Genomic DNA, 22,130 nt, shown 5'->3' on the forward strand with positions numbered 1-22,130 from the left:
TGTGGTGGCGCACGCCTTTAATCCCAGCACTTGGGAGGCAGAGGCAGGTGGATTTCTGAGTTCGAGGCCAGCCTGGTCTACAAAGTGAGTTCCAGGACAACCTGAGCTATACAGAGAAACCCTGTCTCCAAAAACAACAACAACAAAAAAGTTTGCAATACCAAGGGGCCTCTCTTCCCAATGATAGCCGAATAGGCCATCTTCTGCTACATATGCAGCTAGAGACACGAGCTCTGGGGGTACTGGTTAGTTCATACTGTTGTGGTTGCAGACCCTTTCAGCTCCTTGGGTGCTTTCTCTAGCTTCTCCATTAGGGGCCCTGTGTTCCATCCTATAGATGACTGTGAGCATCCACTTCTATATTTGCCAGGCACTGACATAGCCTCATCCGAGACAGCTATATCAGGGTCCCTTCAGCAAAATCTTGCTGGTATATGCAATAGTGTCTGGGTTTGGTGGCTGATTATGGGATGGATCCCCGAATGGGGTAGTCTCTGGATGGTCTATCCTTTCGTCTTAGCTCCAAACTTTCTCTCTGTAACTCCCAAAAATATGGAACGCTTCATGAATTTGCGTGTCATCCTTGTGCAGGGGCCATGCTAATCTTTGTATCGTTCCAATTTTAGTATATGTGCTGCCGAAGCAAGCGCTACAGCCAACTTCTAATGGCTGCAAGCTTGGTCTCATGACTTGACTGGAGCAAGTTTAAAAGCAAGTTCAGCCACACAGAAATGGGAAGGCCTGAGGGAAAAGAAAAAAAAAACAGGAATCCAGAAACAGAATAACTAGATGGTATGAAAAAGGATAGAAAGACAAGGATAACTGAAAGGACATGGAGTAAAGGATGGGGGTGTAGTTCAGTTGCCAGGGTGTATACATGAAACCCTGGGTTCATTCCACAGCTCATTATAAGCTGGATGATAGAGGCAAGAGGATCAAAAAATTCAAGTCTATCCTTGACTACACAGCGAGTTTGAGGCTAGCCTGGCCCAGAGAGCCCATCTCAATGAAAAAGGGTATTGAGGTGAGGGAACAGAAAAGAGGGGAGTCTAGTTGAATCCCCTCAGCTGAGAACCAAAAGTCCAACAAAACTAATAACACTTCATGTGAAGGTTTTAGAGATGATATGTTAATAAAATAGCAAAGAATTGCCCCACTTACTAAATGAGCATAGTTCCTAACTACATTCCAATTTATCCTTAAACACACAAACAAGTGTAGTTCCCAACCTATTCAAGGAAATGTCTTTTTGCAACAGAGACCATTACAGAAAACCACAACTGATCAAAATTCAGAGTTATGGAGTCTTGACTGACACAGCTATGACACAGCTCAGTCTTGACTGACACAGCTATGACACAGCTCCTTTACCTAAGGTTCAGAGAACATTGCAGAATATACATATCATATATTAATATATTCATATGTATCAGAGAACAATTATTAATAATGTTTATAGATGTCATATTATATATTATATTACATATACTGCATGCAATATCATATATATTTAAAAACATAGTGATAAACTATGCTTATTCTCTATGCCTATATGACCTCCAAATATGGCCTGTTTTCCTGATATTCTGGAAATCTTACAAATAGGGCTAAACCTTTGCTTATAGTTAAAATAAAAAAAAAATCCCCTGTAACCTAAGCATCTTCCCTTGTCAACTATAATCCCATACACATCAGGAACCTCCCTACAAGCTTCTTCACCAAAGAAGACAGGATTCCTTAGCAACCATTTAGCATGCAGTCAGAAGCCACCAGACACAACCTAAACAGCTCCTGAAGAGACACTTAAGTGCCACTCTCCTTCCCAAAGCTCATGGCCGTGCTCTGGGCTGTGGCTTTCTCTTCCCCAAAGCTCCTCTTTCTATAATCTGTTAAAAATGTCTTTTAATAAACTTCACCTCCATCCATACGAATGTATCCTAAATGTCTTTTCAGTGGAAAAGCCAGGATCTTGCTTTATCAGAGTGTGTGACTCTGTAAAAAATTCCTAGGGTGAATGGTGGCAGCTGGAGATCTCTGCTTCCCCACCCCCATCATGGACAATCTTTATCCAAAGGTGAAAGAAAATGTTGGTCAATTTTGGCAAAGGACACAGAATACTGAAATATGTTCTTTGGAGTCTTGGAGTAGAGTCCATTCGAAGTACAAAATTGTCACTTCCAGAAGTCACTTTTAATTCATTTCCCCAAGATCAGTGATTCTCAAACTATACAGGCATGCAGGGATGTTTGTATAGAGGTAAGAAACACTGGAGTACGTGAATGAAGAAATACCATGTGATTCTCAACTCTCTATATCAGATCTACCACCTGGGAGACTAGGCTCCAGGCAAGCCTGGGATGGGGGCATTGATTCGGTTGAGTGATATGGTAAGGCCCACTTACTGTGGGTGGCACCATTCCTTTGGATGGAATGAAAAAAAGAAAAGGACCTGAACCTAGCCTTCTTTCTAGCTGCTCCTGACTTCAGGTGTGCTGGGATCAGCTGCTTCAAGCTCCTGGCACCTTGTCTTTCCCACCATAATGGACTGTACCCTCAGTCTGAAAGAAGCAAGCCCTTTCTCCAATAAGCTGCTTGTGTCTAGGTGTTTTCTTATAGCAACAGGAAAAGGAACTAGGACAGTGCTACAGGCTTCAAATGCAAGCCCAGTAGTTTAAAAAAGATTTCATTAGCAGGGTGTAGTGGCACAGACCCTAGATCCCAGCACTCAGGATCTCAGTGAGTTTGAGGCCAGTATGATCTATGTAGGGAACTCCAGGGCAGCCAGGGCTATAATGGTGAGACCCTGTCTCCACAAAAATAAAATAAACCATAATATGTGTGTGTGTGTGTGTGTGTGTTGGGTACTCTTATCAGGCTCTAGATGATGTAGAAATAAGATCCCTGCAAACCATACTTAGAGGAACCATTGAAATAACAATCGGGGCTGGAGAGACGGTTTAGCAGTAAGAACACTTAATGTTCTCTCAGAGACTAGAGTTTGCTTCCCATCACCCATGTGGAGGCTTTCAACTATATATGTAAGTCCAGCTCTGGAGACTCCTATGCACTCATCTGCTCTATGTGCACCTGAGCACATCTGCTCATACCGGCCCCCAACATACATACACACACACACACACATGCACATATTTATAGAGTTTGTGTGTTTGTGTGTGTGTGCAAGAGATGGCTCAGTGGTTAGGAGCGCTTACCCTTCTTGCAAAAGGCACACAGGTCCTACACATATTGGGCAGCTCACACACAACTACCTCTAAATCTGCTGCAAGATCCATGGGGGTCAATGACCCCTGACCTCCTGAGCACCTGCACATGCACAATGCCCTCACACAGACACAGAATGGAATGTAAAATAATTTTTAAACCAAATAATTTTTCCAAATACCAGCAATAGTTATCCTGGAATTGAGAAATTCTAGAGCCCTTAGGCCTAAGTGTTTGATCTTTTTGTCTTGCAGAGGTTAGACATGATCACATAGAATTTGGGTAACAAAGGAAACTAGCAAAGGACATCAGAAGGACACTAGAAAGAAGGCACTGTCGGAGCCTTCCTCGGTTAGCCTGAACTAAAACATTATGCAGAGACAGTCTAGGAGGTCTCCATCAAATTCCTCCCTTCAGAGCTCAGGGAGTCCCAGGGATGAGGAGGCAGGAAGAGTATAAGAGTCAGAGGGACAGGAAGATTCCAGAACAAGGTCTCTAAGTCAATGAAGCAAGGTTCACATCAAATGAGCTCACAGGGACTGAAGGAGCAAGCAGTGGCCCTACCTGAGTCCACACCAAGTCCTCTGGGTATTATAGATATTAGCTTAGTATTTTTATGGGACTCCTGATTGTGAGACAAACATCTCTACTGAAAGATCTGGAGGGAAGAGGTGGGGAGGAACTCAAGAGGTGTGGATAGAGAGAAAACTACAATTAGGATCTATTGTATGAGAAAATAATCTTTCAATAATAAAAATACCCCATGTCTAATAGAGTCCTTTTTCTTTCTTTTCTTTGTTCTGAAGACAGGGTATCTCTACTCGCATGTTTTTCTGTGAATGAAACCATATTACATACACACTTCCCTAGTTTTTACTGCTAATTATTTCTCGGCTAAGACTACAAATATTTACTAAAGCTCTCCATTGCAGATAGTCATTCATAGTTTAGTGGCAAGAGCGGTTTTCAAACAACTGCCTGGTTCAAACTTCAGGTTATACTATCCCTGTGTCTGCTGAATACATTCATAAAATGGGGATTCGTCCTCAGTTACAGAAAAGGTACTATTTGAGTCACCCCAAAACTCTTGTTGAAACCCTAAACCCCAAGGTGATTTTAGGGAAGCAATAAGGCCTATATGGAATGTTAATCTGGAGGTTAAGAAGTAGGTCTTTGAGTGTGCTATGACTGTTATGAGCTCATGGTATCAGACCCAAGGTCTAGTTCAGTTTTGTCTCTTTTGGGAAGAGCAGTCTTCTCAGCTATGTAACGAGGATCATGTCTACTGAAAGGGACTCCAATTCTTGAAAAGGAAACATCTGTAAAGCCCTTCACATAGCATCTAGCACAGAACAAATCATAAACCATTTCTACTTAGTCCCACTCAACCCTAGTAGAGTAGCCAGAACCTTTCCACAGCAGGCTTCCCTCCAATATCATGGGGTTGGAACTGGCTAATTTCCCAGATTTTCTGTATATTTGTTCAAATGACTTCTTACCCATCCTCAGCATGCAACAAGCACATCCCACAATCCAAAAAACAAAAACCTTACAGCCTCCTGGCTGAAATAAGAGCTTTCCTAGACACTTCCCTGACAGCAACTGAGGCATAGTTTTGATTTTGTACAAAGACTGGCCTCCAACTTACTCAGCCCAAGCTGTCCTTGAACACTTGATCCTCCTGGCTCCACCTACCAAATACATGAACCAGCCGGGCGTGGTGGTGCACGCCTTTAATCCCAGCACTCGGGAGGCAGAGGCAGGCGGATTTCTGAGTTCGAGGCCAGCCTGGTCTACAAAGTGAGTGCCAGGACAGCCAGGGCTACACAGAGAAACCCTGTCTCAAAAACAAACAAACAAACAAACAAAAAAACAAATACATGAACCACATCTAGATTATATATCAAAGGCCAAGATGAATTACTATGAAACTTATAAACTTTAGATTCGGAACCCTTGTTCCCATGAGCTTTTGGCCCACCAGCAAAAACTAATTGAACTGGCTAACATCCAGTCAGCTCAGGCTGAGATGGCTCTGAGGCTAAGAACACTGGCTGCTCTTCCAGATTTCCCAAATTCAATCCCTAGCAACATGGTGGCTCATAACCATCTATAGTGTAATCTCCTGGCATGTAGACATGCATGTAAATAAATCTTACTTTCCCAGTCACATCTAAGTCAGATGCACTCAATATTGCTCACTCCCTGCTTGGACCAAATCCCATACTTGTTGATCCATGTAGCCCAGGCTGACCTGGACTTAAGGCAAAACCTTCAACTCTTGCTTCTCCTGCCTCCACCCTGAAGGCTAGGATCAGTGGCATAAACCACACTGCTGTTTAGATTTCCACCTTCATCCTGCTTTGCTAAACTCATAAGTCTTTAAGTATACTCACTCAGATGAGAGCTGAAGGTAACAGCCTTTATACTCTGTATACAGTTCCCACTCTACTGCACTCCAATTTTAACAAGCATTTCTAGAAAGCTGTACTGGTTGTCACAGGCATTCAAAACCAAGCACATCAATACTGACTCCTGTTCAAACCTGTCTTCAGTCCTGCCAACAGCAATTCTTCACTAGCTCCAGTCAAAACCCTTGGGATTCTCACTACTCGTACCTTCCCCTAGTTAACTAACTACCCAAACCACTCCAACCTGTGCCACCCAAGATCACCTGGGAGGTTCTATAATTAGGTTCTATAACTGTCTTGGTTCCATTTCCTCTTGCCTCAAACTCATTTTTGCCTCAGCTTGCAACTCTACATCTTTGCTTCCCTTCTCTAAACAAAACACACACACAGGAATTAAAGTTCTTCACATTTTTATTCTTTGTGCACAAAGACCAGCATGATCCATTCCACTTGGTAGTCAGTCGAATCAAGGTGGCTTAGTCCAACTGAAAGAAAAAAAACAACAGAGTTTATTACTTAGTGTGTGACTCTGGCATTTATTTCCACTGGTTCCCCCTAATTATTCCCCAATACAATACCACCCAAAATTACATCAACCATGTCACGAACTCCGGAGTTACTAAATAGCCCGTTTCTGCAGTTCATCTTAACCTGAAAAAACTTGGACCAGAGGTGGGAGGAACCAATCCTGATCAAGTCTCTAAACTGTAATGCTAGGCTTACAGTAATTATTTGATAAATAATGTAAATCTGAGCTTAAAACTCTCTGCTGCACCTCAGAGAGCAGTGTCAAATATCATGCAGGCCCATTAAACACAAGTTTATTTAAAACTGGTCCTACAGCTGGGTGTGATGTACACCTTTAATCCCAGCAGAGGATCTGAGTTCCAGGATAGCCAGGGCTACAGAAAAACCCGGTTAAAATACTTAAAAAAAAAAAGGTACAAATAAAAAGCAGGTGAAATATATATATACATATATATATATGTATATATATATGTATATATATATATAGGGGTTTTGACCCAAAAAGGAGACTTTTGAGACGTCAACCTTAGAACAAATAAAAAGCCAAAACCTTGGGTAAAACATAGCAGTGTGTTCACTAGATTCACTTAGGTTTCGGCGTGTTACGTTTAGGGCTCTTCCCAATATGATCAAACATCCTGGGCCAGAAATTTAAGACACGTATTGGGTTAGGAATATTCAGTTACTATGTAGAAACTGTACCACCTGACACCTAAATCTGACCAGGCATTAAACCCTTCACCCTTCCCGTTTGGAACTCTTAAACACTCCGCTGTGTGCATCGTGGACCGCAGCGACCGACCGCGCGTACCTTAATGAAGCCTATGTCCTTCGCGTACTGCCGGAAGCACTGGCGGCACATGTTCAGCCCGTATTTGCGGATCAGGCCGTGGCGGTTGGAGCAGACGCGGCTGGGAGGAGGGAGGACAAGGAGATGGCCTTAATGGAGGCCCCACAGAAAGGTACAGGATTCCTCAACGTCCCCCACCACCCGCAGCAGGGCCCGCCCGGCCCGGCCTAGCTAAGCCCGTAATGGCGACGGCAGCACCGAACGCCCTGCGCGCCGCCCGCGGGCCTTAAATTTCCGACACCCAGCCACCAACAATGGCCCTTCCCTCTAACCGCGGTCGCCACAACCCGCTCCTCACCAAGAGCGGGAACCCTGGCCGAACTTCCGTGGGTGACTCCAGTAGAGCTGCTGGTGACCCATCTTGCCTTCAGACGACCAACGAGGAGAAAGGAACGAGTCGGCTCGCGCAGGCGCTCTTCAAAGTTCTTTGGAGCCACACTCTACCCAGAATACAACGCTAAGACGTGACGCGTACGCCGTGCGACAACATTGGTCCGCGTGCTCTGAGTGACATTTCTAAGGCTGGCTGGGCGGGCACCGTGGGTGACGTCACGGCCCTCTGAAGCTCTAGTATCTCCCCGCCGCCCTCAGCGCTCGCCGGGCGCGGTGGCGCACGCCTGTAGTCCCAGCTACTCGGGAGGCTGAGGCAGGAGGATCGCTTGAGTCCAGGAGTTCTGGGCTGTAGTGCGCTATGCCGATCGGGTGTCCGCACTAAGTTCGGCATCAATATGGTGACCTCCCGGGAGCGGGGGACCACCAGGTTGCCTAAGGAGGGGTGAACCGGCCCAGGTCGGAAACGGAGCAGGTCAAAACTCCCGTGCTGATCAGTAGTGGGATCGCGCCTGTGAATAGCCACTGCACTCCAGCCTGGGCAACATAGCGAGACCCCGTCTCTTTTTGGACACTTAACATCAATATTAACATTATTCTCACTTTCTTTTTAATTCACCCTTTTCTCATATAATACATTCCAACCTTAATCTTTTACATTGTCTTTTAACTCAAACGTTCGCTTACAAACGTGTTTTTTCCTTTACTCACTACTGACACCTACTGGCGTGAAATTATATGACAGCTTAAGTCAAGTGTAATGAGTAAGAGTCAACGATAGGGGCCTCTTATTAAATCTTTTGACCTCATATACTCCTCCAAAAAAATATCCACATCATTCCATGGATGGAAAATAGGGTCATACGTATATGTGAGTATATCACCCTTGATATCTAAATATAATCGCCTATATTTACTTTTCATTTGTTTTTGTAACACTGTTTTAACAAGGCTGGCCCAAGACTCTATTTTGCCCATAATAGACTCACACTCCCTATCCTAATGTCTCAGGCTCTAATAATGGGCTTGCTTGTGCCACCAAACGCAGTTTAAGTGGATGAATATGAAGAAAAGTAATATAAAATAAAAGTTGTTTTCATCAGACATTTTGATAGCAAAACAAATAACGACAAGCTTCAAAAGACAAATTTCTAAAAAATAAAACTAAATCAAATAAAAATAAAACCCTAAAATTGCACAAAGCCCTGCCCCCTGAAATAAAAGCTTTAACTAGATCTAGAATGTAGCAGAGTACAATTAAGAAAAAAAGCCTTTTGTAGAAGATTTTTAATAGGAAATTTAAAGAAAAACTTTAAAGTATGCTACTTCAAAATTTTGGTAGACAATCCTTACCCAATTATTTCATAATAAAAGAGTCACAGATTTAAAGACCAGATATAAATTAATGTCTGTTGTCAAAGTCTTCAAATCTAGTCGTTTACACAAACACACACACACACATATACACATATACAAACACACACACAACACCATGATTCTCTCACCCTTTCAATTCCAGTTCAGTTGTTGTTCTTGTTGTTGATCTATCTTTCTATCTTGCTTTGATAACATGTAATACAACTAAACAAACGGAAGAACACAGGCTATGATGGTACTGTTGCTAGACAGAGTAAGAAGATACCGATGCTGAAGGACACAGCTCACTGGTGTCTTATTTTTCCTCTCATCAATCAGTACCTGTTACTATTAGTGGGATCACTGCTTTGCCAAAGCAGGTAGCCATGCCCTTCCTGGCTAGCCAGGCCTTCTGGAAGAGTCTGGCTAGACTGCTCATTGCCTTTTCTTGGGATCCAAAGAGCATTTGTGTTTTTCTAGCTACTCCTGAGAGATTGGCTAGCATCATGACAATACATTTCTGCCAGGGGCTAGTGAGATGGCTCAGTGAGTAAGAGCACTGACTGCTCTTCCAGAGATCCTGAGTTCAAATCCCAGAAACCACATAGTGACTCATAACTACTTATAATGAGATCTGACGCCTTCTTCTGGTGTGTCTCAAGACAGCTATAGTGTACTTATGTATAATAATAAATAAATATTTAAAAAAATAAGTTTCTGCTAATCTGGAAATTAGATTTCTGCAGATTTGAGTGTACACATCTACCAATTTACTGATAGTTGCCAAACTTTGATTTATTATATTGGATCAACATCATTAAGAGTTAAAGTCCCAACCTTTTTTTTTTTTTTTAAGGAAGAGGGGGTTGCTAAAGGTTGAATCTAAGATCTCACACTTGCTACCCAAGCACTACCACAGAGGTCAAACTTTCCACTGCTTTCAGTGACAATCAGTGTTTTCTGTGCTCTTAGACAGCGTCGAGCTTGAGGTAAAACCAGATAGAAAACCAATCCCAGCTGGGTGAGGAATGAATCCCAATATCTGAGAGGTAAAATCAGGAGAGTCTCTGAGCTGGAGGTCAGCCAGGGATACGTAGTGAGACCCTGTCTCAAAAGTCAATTTAATTTAACTTAGAAATAAAATTTCAGGAATGCCAAAACCAGTTAATGAAGCTCAGATTAAGTCCTGTTTCTTGGCCAGGTGTTGAAGTTCACTCCTCCAATCCCAGTATTCAGGATCTGAGCTGAGGCAGGCAGATCTCTGCGAGTTGGAGCTTGGTACACAGAGCAAGTTCCAGGCCAGGTAGGGCTGCTTAGTGAGACCCTGTAAAAGGAAAAAAAATCTTTCTTGAGTCAGAGATGGTAGTGCATTTGGGAGGGCAAGGCTAGAAGATCTTGATCAAAGCCAACTGGGCTATAAAGCATGTTGTAGGTTAGCCTGGGCTATCTTTGATGGTGGGGGTGGTGGGGGGGTGCTTCCTAGAAGAACTACTAACTATAAAATATGTCTTACTTAAGGTTCTCCAAAAGACAGAATCAATAGGATACGTGTGGGGAGATGGATACCTAGATATTGCTATCCATATTGGTAAGGGAATCTGTCATAAAAATTGGCTCGAATACTGCAAGGGAGAAACCTTCAGATGCTAGTAGCTTGGCTCAGTTCACATCCAAGGCTTCAGAACCTGAAGGTTTGGCAACTGAGGGTTTCCTGTCGCTAAAGTACTAGAAAGATCATCGATGACCACCCCTCCTGGAGCCTGCCCACACTCAGTCTTCTCCCACTTAATCTAGTCATTCATAAGTCTTCTCTAGAAACACCCGCACAGGCGCCCCCAGAAGTCGTGATGTAATTAACCCTTTAGGTGTTCCTTTTTTCCTTTTTCTTTTTTTCTTTTGTTTTTTTTTCTAGACAGGGTTTCTGTGTTGCTGGGATTAAAGGCGTGCGCCACCACTCACCCCCCAACAGTACTTCTTAGTCCAGTCAATTGACATCCAAAATTGACCATCACACTACGTGTTTCTTTTATTTATTTATTTTTTTATTTTTTTTTTTTTTTGGTTTTTCGAGACAGGGTTTCTCTGTATAGCTCTGGCTGTCCTGGAACTCACTCTGTAGACCAGGCGGGCGTCGAACTCAGAAATCCACCTGCCTCTGCCTCCCGAGTGCTGGAATTAAAGGCGTGCGCCACCACGCCCGGCACACTACCTGTTTCATGCAAAGTGTTTTAAAGAAATTCATTTTAGTGAGGAATCATGTACATGCTAATGTACAGCATCAATTTTTAAATTAAATTTATTATTTATTTCATATATATGTATAGTGTATTTATATCATTTCCCCCTTCTCTCTCCCCACCTCATAGCCCATTTAATTATTACTGTCACATACATGACCAAGCCTGCTCAGTCAACAGGGTCTTGAGGGAGGGAGTGAAGATTAAAGAAAGACAATTAGACAACACTATAGTATGACTCCAGCAAGGACTAAAGCAAGTTTATTTTTTCTCAAGCTGCTTTTATACATGCAAAGGTAGGGGCAGTTCTAGGTCAAGGAACAAACAAGGCAATAAACAATGTCCCCCCAGCACTCAGGAGGCAGAGGCAGGCGAATTTCTGAGTTTGAGGCCAGCCTGGTCTACAGAGTGAGTTCCAGGAAAGCCAGGACTACACAGAGAAACCCTGTCTCAGAAAACAAAAAACAAACAAACAAACAAACAAAACCCAACCAAACAAACAAACAAAAACAATGTCCCATGATCACTGTTTCTAGGGATTCTTCAGCTGTATTTATCTGGAGCCTACTTCCTGTCCTAGCCCAAAATCAAATATCCTTGCCCATATCCTTGAAGAGGCACCAAGAGCTCTCCACACATCTACATTTAAGTGAATGTCTAAACACAATCTGTTGGATCCATTTGTAGTTGCCTATGTGTGAGTGTTTTCAGGGCAGGCCACTTGAGATGGAGGACCATTGAGAGGACCCAGGCCTGAGGAAGACTCTTTAAGCAGTCATTAATTCCCTGGTGGCTCTCCCTCCAGTGTGCCCTTGTGAGATTTTCTCCATTCCCACTGTCATGTCAACTGCTGCTGTCCTTGTTGAGATCTGCAGGGTTTCTGTTTCACGGGTGCAGTTTTCCTGGAGGCAAATGTGCTTGTCCTTGGACCCTTACAATCTTTCTGAGACGTTCCCAGAGGCTTAGGTGTAGTGGTTATATTGAGGATGCATTGAAATGTGTCAGTTGGGGCTGGGCGTACATTCCCACAGTCTGTAGATGTCTTCATTTTGTGCCTTCCTGTAAAGGCCTCTATCTGCTCCTAGATCTTTGATGAAGGGTGGCAGTTAGGCTTGTCTTTGGTATGCAGCTAAGTACACAGAATGAAGTTAGGAATTATACTGTTTTAGGAAGGTGGTGGTAGTTGGTTCTGTCTAAGATCCATGACCACGATAGCCAAGGGTAATTGGCTAAGTTTCCAGTATCAGACAGGATTTTTGCCACAGACCCTTTTGGTCCCTTTGAACAGACCTCTGGTCACAGGTGGGCAAGGAGTCGGTGGGAATTGACAGACAGACTCAACGGGAGGGAGTGTGGATCTGAATGTAATTTGTCAAATCGAGCATCAAACTTTTTATACAGAAGAAAATAGGGAAGTTGGGTGACACACCGGCAAGGTACAAAGAGGTTACTGGATTCTTACACAAAACAGAGGAATGCAAACACGGAAGGACTGGCAGGAAACAACTGGGATAAAATTCAGTGTTAACAACTGGGATCAAAAACAGCTCCACCTAAGGCCCACTTAATCTTAGAAGCCAGGGGCAAGGGCTTCGGGCCCTTGCCATAGTTCTTACTCTAGTCTATTGTATAGTCCACCTTCCCCCTAGGCCATTGTAAATACTTGTGTATGCGTGTAAATCAGCTATCTATAGTTCTAAGTCTCTACTCTGGTTCCTCTTTAGGTCACAAACTTCCTTCTTCCTAGATAATGGTAAATTTCTGTGTAGGGCAGTGATTTAGCTATCCATGCCCAAGGTCGTATCAAGGACTGCCTAGAATCTAACTTAGCTATATGTCAAAATATCAATCCTTAGGAGCACTTGTAATAAAGCAATATTAAGGGAAAGCACACAGATCTGTTTACCAACTAAAGCAAGGGCATTGGAGCATTCTTTATACAGGATGCCACAATTCCAGGAGACTATGTTTCCGTGAACTTTTCGCCTCCAGACAGCGCCCAGGTTTTCAGGGCCTGTCGCGCTTGTCAGTGGAGTGGATGTAGCAGATTTTCTTCCTTCTCCAGTGGGCCCCCTTGTCCAATTAGACAGCTGTTCATTATCCCCAAGATATAAGGGTCACTACTGTACCTTTTGGGATGGCTTGATAGCCATGTGGAAAATTTCAAGTTTATGTAATTTTTATCTATTTGAAAATTACTGCTTTTAAGTTTGTGTGTCATGTGATTGTGTGCATGTGTGTGAGGGAGAGTCCTTAAGAAAGTCGTAGAGTCACTAGGGTTGTAGCTTAATGTGGTACAGTACTTGCCCAGCTGCCCCCAAGCCCGAGGTGAAACACCCGATTCCTTTCACTGGTTTTTCTTTTTGTGGTAGTCGTTGTTATTGAAAAGAAACTGTTTCCCGGTGATGCTTTTATCATTTCACATTTGATTTTAAAACTTAACTTAAAACTTAATTTGAAGTTTACTCTTCTGCCCCACCTTCAGGGTAGAGGGAGAATGAATCAGAAGGGAGACCAGATGTCTCTCTACTTATTCAGTGAATGTGGGTTCCAGATGAGCCTGCTCTGCTTGTTAAACAAATAGCACAGGTTCCTATCATTTAAATAGCCTACCTACATGTGCTGTTGATTTACCCTTTCTGAAAATATGCTTTCCTAGGTCTTGTAGATAACACTGATAACTGAGAGCCCAGGAAGCCTGTGGTCTAGAGGTTAAGATATGCATAAATAACCATAGCTCGGTATAGGTATAGTAGGGTTCAAGGTGCTTGTGTTCCAAGATAAAGGACTGCCTCAATGGGACACATGGTTGAAAATAAATTTAAACACAACTTATTGACAGAGAGAAAGCACTCCTGAGACTGGGAGTCTGGAGCAGGTCTTTGCTTTGCTACTTTGAGGGTTCTTCTTTTTCCCACCCTTTACCCCCCGACTTTTACTCCCTAGAGGAGAGAAACAGAGAGAGAGAGAGAGAGAGAGAGAGAGAGAGAGAGAGAGAGAGAGAGAGAGAGATCCCTGAATCTAATTTCTTTCTTGTTTCTTATTTGAGCACTGCTACTAACAGACTGCAACCAACCCTCCTGAAAGACCAACCACCACCCACCCTGCCTCTCAGGGCTCTAGCATTTATTAGACCCTCTGAAAAGTTCCCAGAATTCCAAATGTTACACAACCACAGAAACTATCCACAGCTGGCAAAACCAGGCCTCTGCTAGAACACAAGGCAAATCATAGTCAGGTGCTGCAGACAGTCTGAAACAGCCCCATATCCCTACACCTGGGATTAAAATGAAAGTATATTCTTCTAATATTTTTGTGGGTCTTTTTTTTTTGTCTGTCTTCATTTATTATGTGCACAGCGTTCTGCCAGCATGTATCCTTGCAGCCCAGAAGAGGGTACCAGATCTCATTACAGATTTTTTTTTTTTAAGATTTATTTATTGATTATATGTAAGTACACTGTAGCTGTCTTCAGACACACCAGAAGAGGGAGTCAGATCTCTTTAGGGATGGTTGTGAGCCACCATGTGGTTGCTGGGATTTGATCTCTGGACCTTTGGAAGAGCAGTCGGGTGCTCTTACTCACTGAGCCAACTCACCAGCCTATTACAGATGTTTTGTGGGTGATGAGAATTGGACCCAGGTCCTCTGGAAGAGCAACTAGTGCTCTTAACCTCTGAGCCATCTCTCCAGCCCTATTTCTGTGTTTTGTTTGTTTGTTTGTATTTTGAGCCAGGGTTTCTCTGTGTAGCCTTGGCTGTCCTGGAACTCACTCTGTAGATCAGACTGGCCTTAACTCAGAAATCCACCTGCCTCTGCCTCCCAAGTGCTGGGATTAAAGGCAGGCGCCACCCCTGACTTGCCTGTTTGTTTATTTAAAGAAACCAAAATTCCAGAAGTGTCTCTACAGGAGTGGGCCAGGGAGCTGAGTTAAAAAGGGATATGAGCTAGCTGTCCTAGTTCTCTTACACAGCTGGGTGTCTTTCCCAAGTCTGTACCACAGGGCTGTGTCTGCTCTTGTTGTTAGGTCCATGAGGCCCAGGCCAGGAAGGCTTCTGGTCTCTGGGCAGGGAGTCTTCTTCCATTTGTTATCTGAAGCTCAAGCCGGCAAGGGCTTCCAATCTTTGTCAACTGACCTCCGTCTCCAGCTCCTACTAGCTACACACCACAGTGAGTGATGTTGATTCCAGGGCAAAGATGAGAAAAACAGTCAGAGAAATTCATTTTATTATCATTTGGATGCCCTCTATGCCAGAAACCCAGGAAAATAAATACAGAAATTATTTCAGCCTAAAACCTCTATTGACTCTAACCTACATATATTGAAGTTGCCTAATGTCTTACTGAACCAAAACCCTTATGTTCTTGACTGCTTTGCATTTCAGAAACATGTTGTTAAAATTACAAGTTTCATGCAAGATTTAAATTCTAGCTCTCAAATATACCTAGTGTACATTTAATGCAACTGTAATACTTTAGGAAAGTGTTCTATTTTCGATCTCTACTATTATCCACCCAAATACCGAAAATAGGTAATTTATGAAGCCTAGTGGTCCTTGAAAAATTCTGGTTTGCTTAAATATAATTTTTTCTTAAGCCTGAGAATGCTGCTAATAAATGTTTTGATGTGCCGGGCTGTAGTGGTGCACACCTTTAATCCCAGCACTTGGGAGTCAGAGGCAGGAGAATTTCTGAGTTTGAGGCCAGCCTGGTCTACAAAGTGAGTTCCAGGACAGCCTGGGCTATACAGAGAAACCCTGTCTCGAAAAACCAAAAAATGAATAAAATAAAATAAAAATAAATAAATGTCTTGATGCTCTGTCAGGGAGCAGATGTCAAGTCTGAATAAATAAAATAAATGTTTTGATGCTCTGTCAGGGAGCAGATGTCAAGTCTGAGCAGAGCTTCAGATGACAATGCCTGGAGAAAAAAATGCTAAGCAACCAAAAAAAAATATGAATGTGTAAGAGAATTTTTTTGTGGTGGGGTGCAAATTGATTGTCTTTGCCGATCTCCTGAATACGTGGTTTTGAGGATGTGAAACTAACACGGATACAATTCGCCATGCTATATGTAAACAGGGATGTCCGTTGGAGGCTAAATCATAATTTTTAATTTTGCCACGGTTAAATTGAAAATTGGTATTTCTGAACGCCATTTCACAATTGCAAATGTGTAACTTGTATTAATTGTTTACTACAAGGTACGGCAAAGGGGGTTCTAATGCACCACTTCACCTTCCCTAGCCCGGGCTAGATAGATAGATAGACAGACAAATAAACAAACAAACAAGTAAGTGTCGCTGAGCAATTTTGTAGCTTTTACTTGAAAGTTGATACCGAGCACATTGAAGGTAAGACAACCAGATGTGTGCAGTGTTGTTTTTGTTTGTTTGTTTTTTGCTTTTAACAAGACTGAACATCCTTTATATATTTCTGATATACATTAATAATCTTATACATTTAACTAAATCTAACAGTGGCAAAGTGTTTTTTTGTTTTGTTTTATTTTTTTATTTCTTTTGTGTTTTTTTTTAATCGTTTTTTTTAACATATTCACTTACATATTACATCCCGCTCACCCCTCCCACAACTCTTCCCCCATCCCCTCACTCCCCTTCTCCTCTGACCCGGTGTGGGGGCCCCCTGGGTATCTCCCACCGCCTCGGGGCTCAGTAAATGAGGCGTGAATGTGGGTCTCCGCCGTCTTTCCAAGGCTGACCATGGCTGCAAAGTAAAGTTTGCAATGCCCAGCAAGAATGCTTTCTCGCTGGGGTGTGGGTCTATAAACAAGGTGACACCAGCCTTCCAGCTATCCCCATCCCCGGGTCCGCTGGCCTCTAGCAGAGGGCGCGGGAAACACCAGGACCAGCAGCACACACCCGCACCTACCACGCCCCCAGCTAAGGACATGGTACCCTCGGCGGCCGCCTGTCCGAAAACAGAGGACAAATCCTCCAGGCGCGACCGAGTACGCAGAGGTTCTGTCATTAAAAGTTAAATAATGCTAAAAAATGGGCATTCCACCATTCTTCGTGGAAACTGGAGTGGGACTCCGAGAGGCCACAAAGCCGATGGGTTTAGGCGCACCATGGACACCTCTATCGCGAGGACCCCCCCGGCAGTCCTGACAGGCGGGAGGCGCCAAGTTTTAAAGCCTGCGGGCCAGCGGGCGACTTAGCTGCAAGATGAGGCTGCCCTGCGAGGTGGAGGTCCGTAGCTGTCATTTGCCAACCTTAGGGCTCAAGAGCCGAGGCAAGGGCGTGCGAGCGGTGGTGAGCCTGTGCCAGGCCCCGGGCAGGAATGAGTTGCAGCCTGAGGCAAGGACAGAGTCCGACAGCCGCGCCTGCCTGCTGGTCTCCACCATGAAGGACAGGCAGGGAACCAGCTACAAGGTAAGCGTCCCCAGCGTCTTGAGCATCCACGCCTCCTTACTTTAGCTGCTGGCTTCTGCGGGTATGAGTTGGTAGACAGCGATCCCGCCGGGGTACAAGCCTCCGACACTGAAGCAGAGCAGCATATGAGGCTTTTGGTTAAATCTCCAGCACACAGAAAATGCATGTAACAATGAATACTATCCAAACTTGAGTTGTTGTTGTTGAAGAGGTTTGCCACATGTATCCTCTCTGTTACTTGTTTAGAAAATGCTTGACCTTCTGGGCGTGGTGGCGCACACCTTTAATCCCAGCACTCGGGAGGCAGAGGCAGGAGGATTTCTGAGTTCGAGGCCAGCCTGGTCTACAAAGTGAGTTCCAGGACAGCCAAGGCTATACAGAGAAACCCTGTCTCAAAAAAAAAAAAAAAAAAAAAAAAAAAAAAAAAAAAAAAAAAAAAAAAAAAATGCTTGACCCGACTTAGAGATTTTTTTGTGCCTGTAGTACACGGGTGGCCAACTCCAGTCTAGTCTGTCTGAACCGGAGGTTTGAAAATAAGGTTTATAAAATCCATTTTCCTCCATTACCAGGCACTGCTATTTGGTCAAAACAAGATGTCTTTGTGTCAACTATGAATGGAGATAAGGGAATGAGTCCCTCACCCTGCATCTGATATTTTTTTTAGCGGATGTTATGTTTTCGGGATTCTTTACCTTACATATTATAATTCACAACAAATGCTTAGTTGAGAGAAGAGAGTATTATCTTATTCAAGTTACTTATTTTTATTTATTCATTCATCCATTTAATTTTGGAGTGCTGGGGATGGAGCCCAGGACCTTGTGCATGTTAGGCTAGTAGTGGTAAGGAGGACCTTGACTTCCTGATCCACATGCCTCTACCACCCGCCCAAGTTCTGGGGTTACCACTACACACCTGGTTTGTACTGCTGTGTTGAGGGCAGAACCTAGGGTTTTATGCATGATAGGCAAGATAGGCAAAGATTCTACCATTTTAACAACATCTTCCATCCAGGCATTATCTAAATCCTGCCTGTCTAGGCTATTAAGGAGTCTGGTTCTATGTTGTCTTTTATCCTGTCCTTCTGTCCTTCAGCTAAGTTCAGCTAAGACTTTACACTGCAGTTCTAGGAGAAAAAAAAATTAAATGCATACATGTATGTATTGAGACAAGGTCTTGCTCTGTAACTATGGCTGGTCTGGAACTCACTGTAGACCAGGCAGGCTTCAAACTCATAAATTTCTGCTGTTTCTGTCCCATCTGTCCCAGTTGCTGGGATTAAAGGCATACGCCAGTTCCAAGAGCCAGTTGTTGTTGTTGTTTGTTTTGTTTTTTTTTTTAAAGATTTATTTATTTTTATTATATGTAAGTACACTGTAGCTGTCTTCAGACACACCAGAAGAGACACACACATAGATCTCATTACAGATGGTTGTGAGCCACCATGTGGTTGCTGGGATTTGAACTTCAGACCTTCCGAAGAGCAGTCGGGTGCTCTTACCCACTGAGCCATCTCACCAGCCCTGTTGTTGTTTTTAAAACAGGTTCTTACTATGTGTAGCTCAACTGTCCTGGAACTCTGTAGATCTAGCCTGGAATTCACAAAGATTCATATGGCTGTGAATTCCTGAGTGCTGGGATTAAAAGTGTGAGCTACCACACCTAGCTTTCCAGGAAGAATTTAATGCAGATCTAATTGTTTCTTCAATCCTGTAATGAATTTCACGGTTCTTAAATCTTTTATTTGGTTTTGTTTTGTTTGGTTTGGTTTTTTTTTTTTTTTGGTTTTTTGAGACATGTTTTCTCTGTATAGCCTTGGCTGTCCTGGAACTCACTTTGTAGACCAGGCTGGCCTCAAACTCAGAAATCTACCTGCCTCTGCCTCCCAAGTGCTGGGATTAAAGGCATGTGCCACCACTGCCTGGCCACCATACCATTCTTATTAAATACCGCTCCAAAGTTCTCATTATGCCTGGTACATAACTGCCTCTCAGTAAAGAGTTGTTGAAGTCTAAAGCAGAAAACATGTGTTATGAAAAGTGTTGAGATCAGTTATGCCAGCTGTTGATGTCGTACAGAGGTTAACATGGCAACAAGACAAGCTTTCTGCTCTGGTGGAGCTTGCAGATAATCTAGTGGCAGGCATGGTCTGAGGGACTGAGAGGAAGGTAGGGAGCTACTGCTGGCACTTGTGACCATGGCCATATGACTGGGTTGGAAAAGAGGAAAACATTCTCTAAACAATGAAGGAAAGTCTCTCAGCAGACACAGCAGTAATGCCCAGTGTCGGCTGGCTGGAAGATGTAACTATTCATCTGCTTAAAAAAACAAAAACTTCATAAAACACTGAGACATGGGACTAAAAGCTAAACTAAAACCTGGAAGAAGATTGGCACATTCTACTCTCAGCGAGTGTTACTGAATAGTAATTCTCCTTTTGTGTCCCTCCCTCAACCCCTTCCCCTCTGATTCTAATTAGCTAAGAGAGAACATTGAGCAGCTCTTCACCAAATTTGTGGATGAGGGGAAAGCCACTGTCCGGCTAAAGGAGCCTCCTGTGGACATCTGTCTGAGTAAGGTATGATATTGGAAATAGTAACAAATATGCAAGCCAGGTGCAGCATCAAATGCGTGTGATCCCAACACTCAGAAACCAAAGGCAGGAGGGTTTTTGTAAGCCCAAGGCTAATGTAATCTACAAGTCAAGTTCTTGGCCATCCAGGGATATACAGGGAGACTATATCCCAAAACAAAGATTGTTTGGCTGTTAAAAGCATCTTGACAGGCTGTAGAGATGAGCTTGGGCTACACTGCTGCACGCATGCACCGGCCCAGGAGCTATCTATCTGGATTCGAGAATGGAAGACATGCACACACACACACACACACACACACACACACACACACACACCAGTTAATTTTAAAATGCCTTGGGTACCTCAAAGGCTGGGCACTCCTAAACCTTCCCCTGCTACCTTAGGCCCAATGGGGAAGTGGCCAAATTCTCCCATGGCTAATTTACTTTCTCTCCTGCAGCTCCTGCTTCCCATCCTTGTCCCCCCAAGTCATGGTGATTCTCTGTCTCCCTTTTCCCAGTTCTTAGCCCACTCTAAGGGTCCCGCCCTGTGTCCCTTTGCCCAGCCATTGACTGTTGGCATCTTTATTGATCCCTCAAAAACCAGTTGGGGACAAGGACCTTCAGCATTTGTATGCACTGATTCCCGATTAAATCAAAGCATTAGAACCAATCCCTAACACCTCACCTTTCTGTCCAAAAAAAAAAGGCTCTCAGACATAAACTGAGCATAATTATATATATTCTATATGTATAGGTATATAAATTGTAGAGTATGATATACAATTAACATCCAGCCCATATTTGTCAACTAGATAATGTACTCTACCATCATAACCTAACTAAAGAGCTTAAGCCGCACGGTGGTGGCACATGCCTTTGATCCCAGCACTTGGGAGGCAGGCAGAGGCAGGTGGATTTCTGAGTTCGAAGCCAGCCTGGTCTACACAGTGAGTTCCAGGACAGCCAGGGCTATACAAAGAAACCCTGTCTCGAAAAACAAAACAAAACAAAAAGCTTAAAATTCTATACCTGAATTATGTTTTGATTTTAGCCTGTATTACCATCCGAAAACCATGCTTTCAATTCTATAGCATATCTCTCAATGCTAAACAACTTACATTTGCTTTTTTTGCTGTTTTGGGGTTTTTTTGTTTTGTTTTGTTTTGGTTTGGTTTTTTTTGTTTTGTTTTGTTTTTTTTGTTTTTTGAGACAGGGTTTCTCTGTGCAGCCCTGGCTGTCCTGGAGCTCACTCTGTAGACCAGGCTGGCCTCGAACTCAGAAATCCGCCTGCCTCTGCTTCCCGAGTGCTGGGATTAAAGGTGCGCACCACCATTGCTTGGCTTCTTTTTTTGTTGTTGTTGTTAATGATTTATTTATTTAATGTATATGAGTATACCCTTCAGTGCTTTCTTCAGACACACCAAAAGAGGCCATCAGACCCCATTGCAGATGGTTATGAGCCACTATGTGGTTGCTGGGAACTCAGGACCTCTTGAAGAGCAGTCAGTGCTCTTAACCACTGATCCATCTCTCTGCCCCCCACCCCTAATTTCTTAAAAACATTGGAGCATCTGTCTTCAGTCTTTTGGCCCAGAGCCACCTGGCAGACCCTGAAATGAGACCTGCAATTAGAGACAGATTCTTGCAGGTGTCTATTTTGTTTGCGATAGGATCTGAGACCATGCTGACCTAAAACTGACAGCAATCCTGCCTCAACTTCTCTAGTGCTGGGAAGACAGCCCGAGCCACCACATACTTTCCAAGCTTACACAGCCATCGCTTTCCAAGATTGTTGTTGTTATTGTTATTATTAATGCATTTCAAATTTTATTTTTACGTGTGGCTTAGTCACTGTTCTATTTTCATTAAGAGACACCTTGACCAAGGCAACTTTTATAAAAGAAGTATTTAATTGGGGGCTCCCTTAGTTTCAGAGGCTAGTCTCCATTATCACTGTAGTAAGGAGAAGGGCAACACAAGGATCTGTGCTGGAACAGTGCCTGAGACGTCATTACATCCTTATCTGACCTGTAGGCAGAGACAGACAAACAGACAGTTGTGAGCAGCCTAAGATGGGTGCTGGGACCTGAACCCAGTCCAACCCTTATTGTGTGTATGTGTGTGTGTGTGTGTGTGTACGTGTGTCTGTACATGGGTGGAGGTCTGAGGGAAACCTGCAAGTGTTGGCTCTCTTCTTCCACTCTGTGGGTTCTAGGGATTGAAC

At 43.5% G+C, this 22,130-nt stretch overlaps 2 protein-coding genes and 1 non-coding gene across 4 annotated transcripts in view; 1 reads left to right on the forward strand and 2 right to left on the reverse strand.

Moving 5' to 3' along the window:
• Positions 1 to 546: 546 nt before the first annotated feature.
• Positions 547 to 650, reverse strand: LOC115032909. The gene has a single exon (XR_003838556.1). It is a non-coding gene; the product is annotated as a U6 spliceosomal RNA (small nuclear RNA).
• A 5,376-nt stretch (positions 651 to 6,026) lies between these two features.
• Positions 6,027 to 7,445, reverse strand: Rps29 (ribosomal protein S29). Its single transcript, XM_021179566.2, has 3 exons — positions 7,310 to 7,445; positions 6,973 to 7,072; positions 6,027 to 6,118 (listed from the first exon to the last, which is right to left on the reverse strand). The coding sequence occupies exons 1-3, from the start codon at positions 7,369 to 7,371 to the stop codon at positions 6,110 to 6,112; spliced, it is 171 nt and encodes a 56-aa protein (XP_021035225.1). The 5' UTR covers positions 7,372 to 7,445; the 3' UTR covers positions 6,027 to 6,109.
• A 9,634-nt stretch (positions 7,446 to 17,079) lies between these two features.
• Lrr1 (leucine rich repeat protein 1) overlaps positions 17,080 to 22,130 on the forward strand; it is a 9,904-nt gene continuing 4,853 nt past the window's right edge. For both annotated transcript variants that reach the window (XM_021179592.2, XM_021179591.1), the window contains exons 1-2: positions 17,080 to 17,328; positions 19,808 to 19,906. In XM_021179592.2, the coding sequence (XP_021035251.1) occupies positions 17,122 to 17,328; positions 19,808 to 19,906 (306 nt within the window). In that variant the 5' untranslated portion in view covers positions 17,080 to 17,121. The remainder of the gene's footprint in view (positions 17,329 to 19,807; positions 19,907 to 22,130) is intronic.

The sequence above is a fragment of the Mus caroli genome, chromosome 12, assembly GCF_900094665.2.
Source record: "Mus caroli chromosome 12, CAROLI_EIJ_v1.1, whole genome shotgun sequence".
In the NCBI taxonomy this organism is placed as follows: domain Eukaryota; kingdom Metazoa; phylum Chordata; class Mammalia; order Rodentia; family Muridae; genus Mus; species Mus caroli.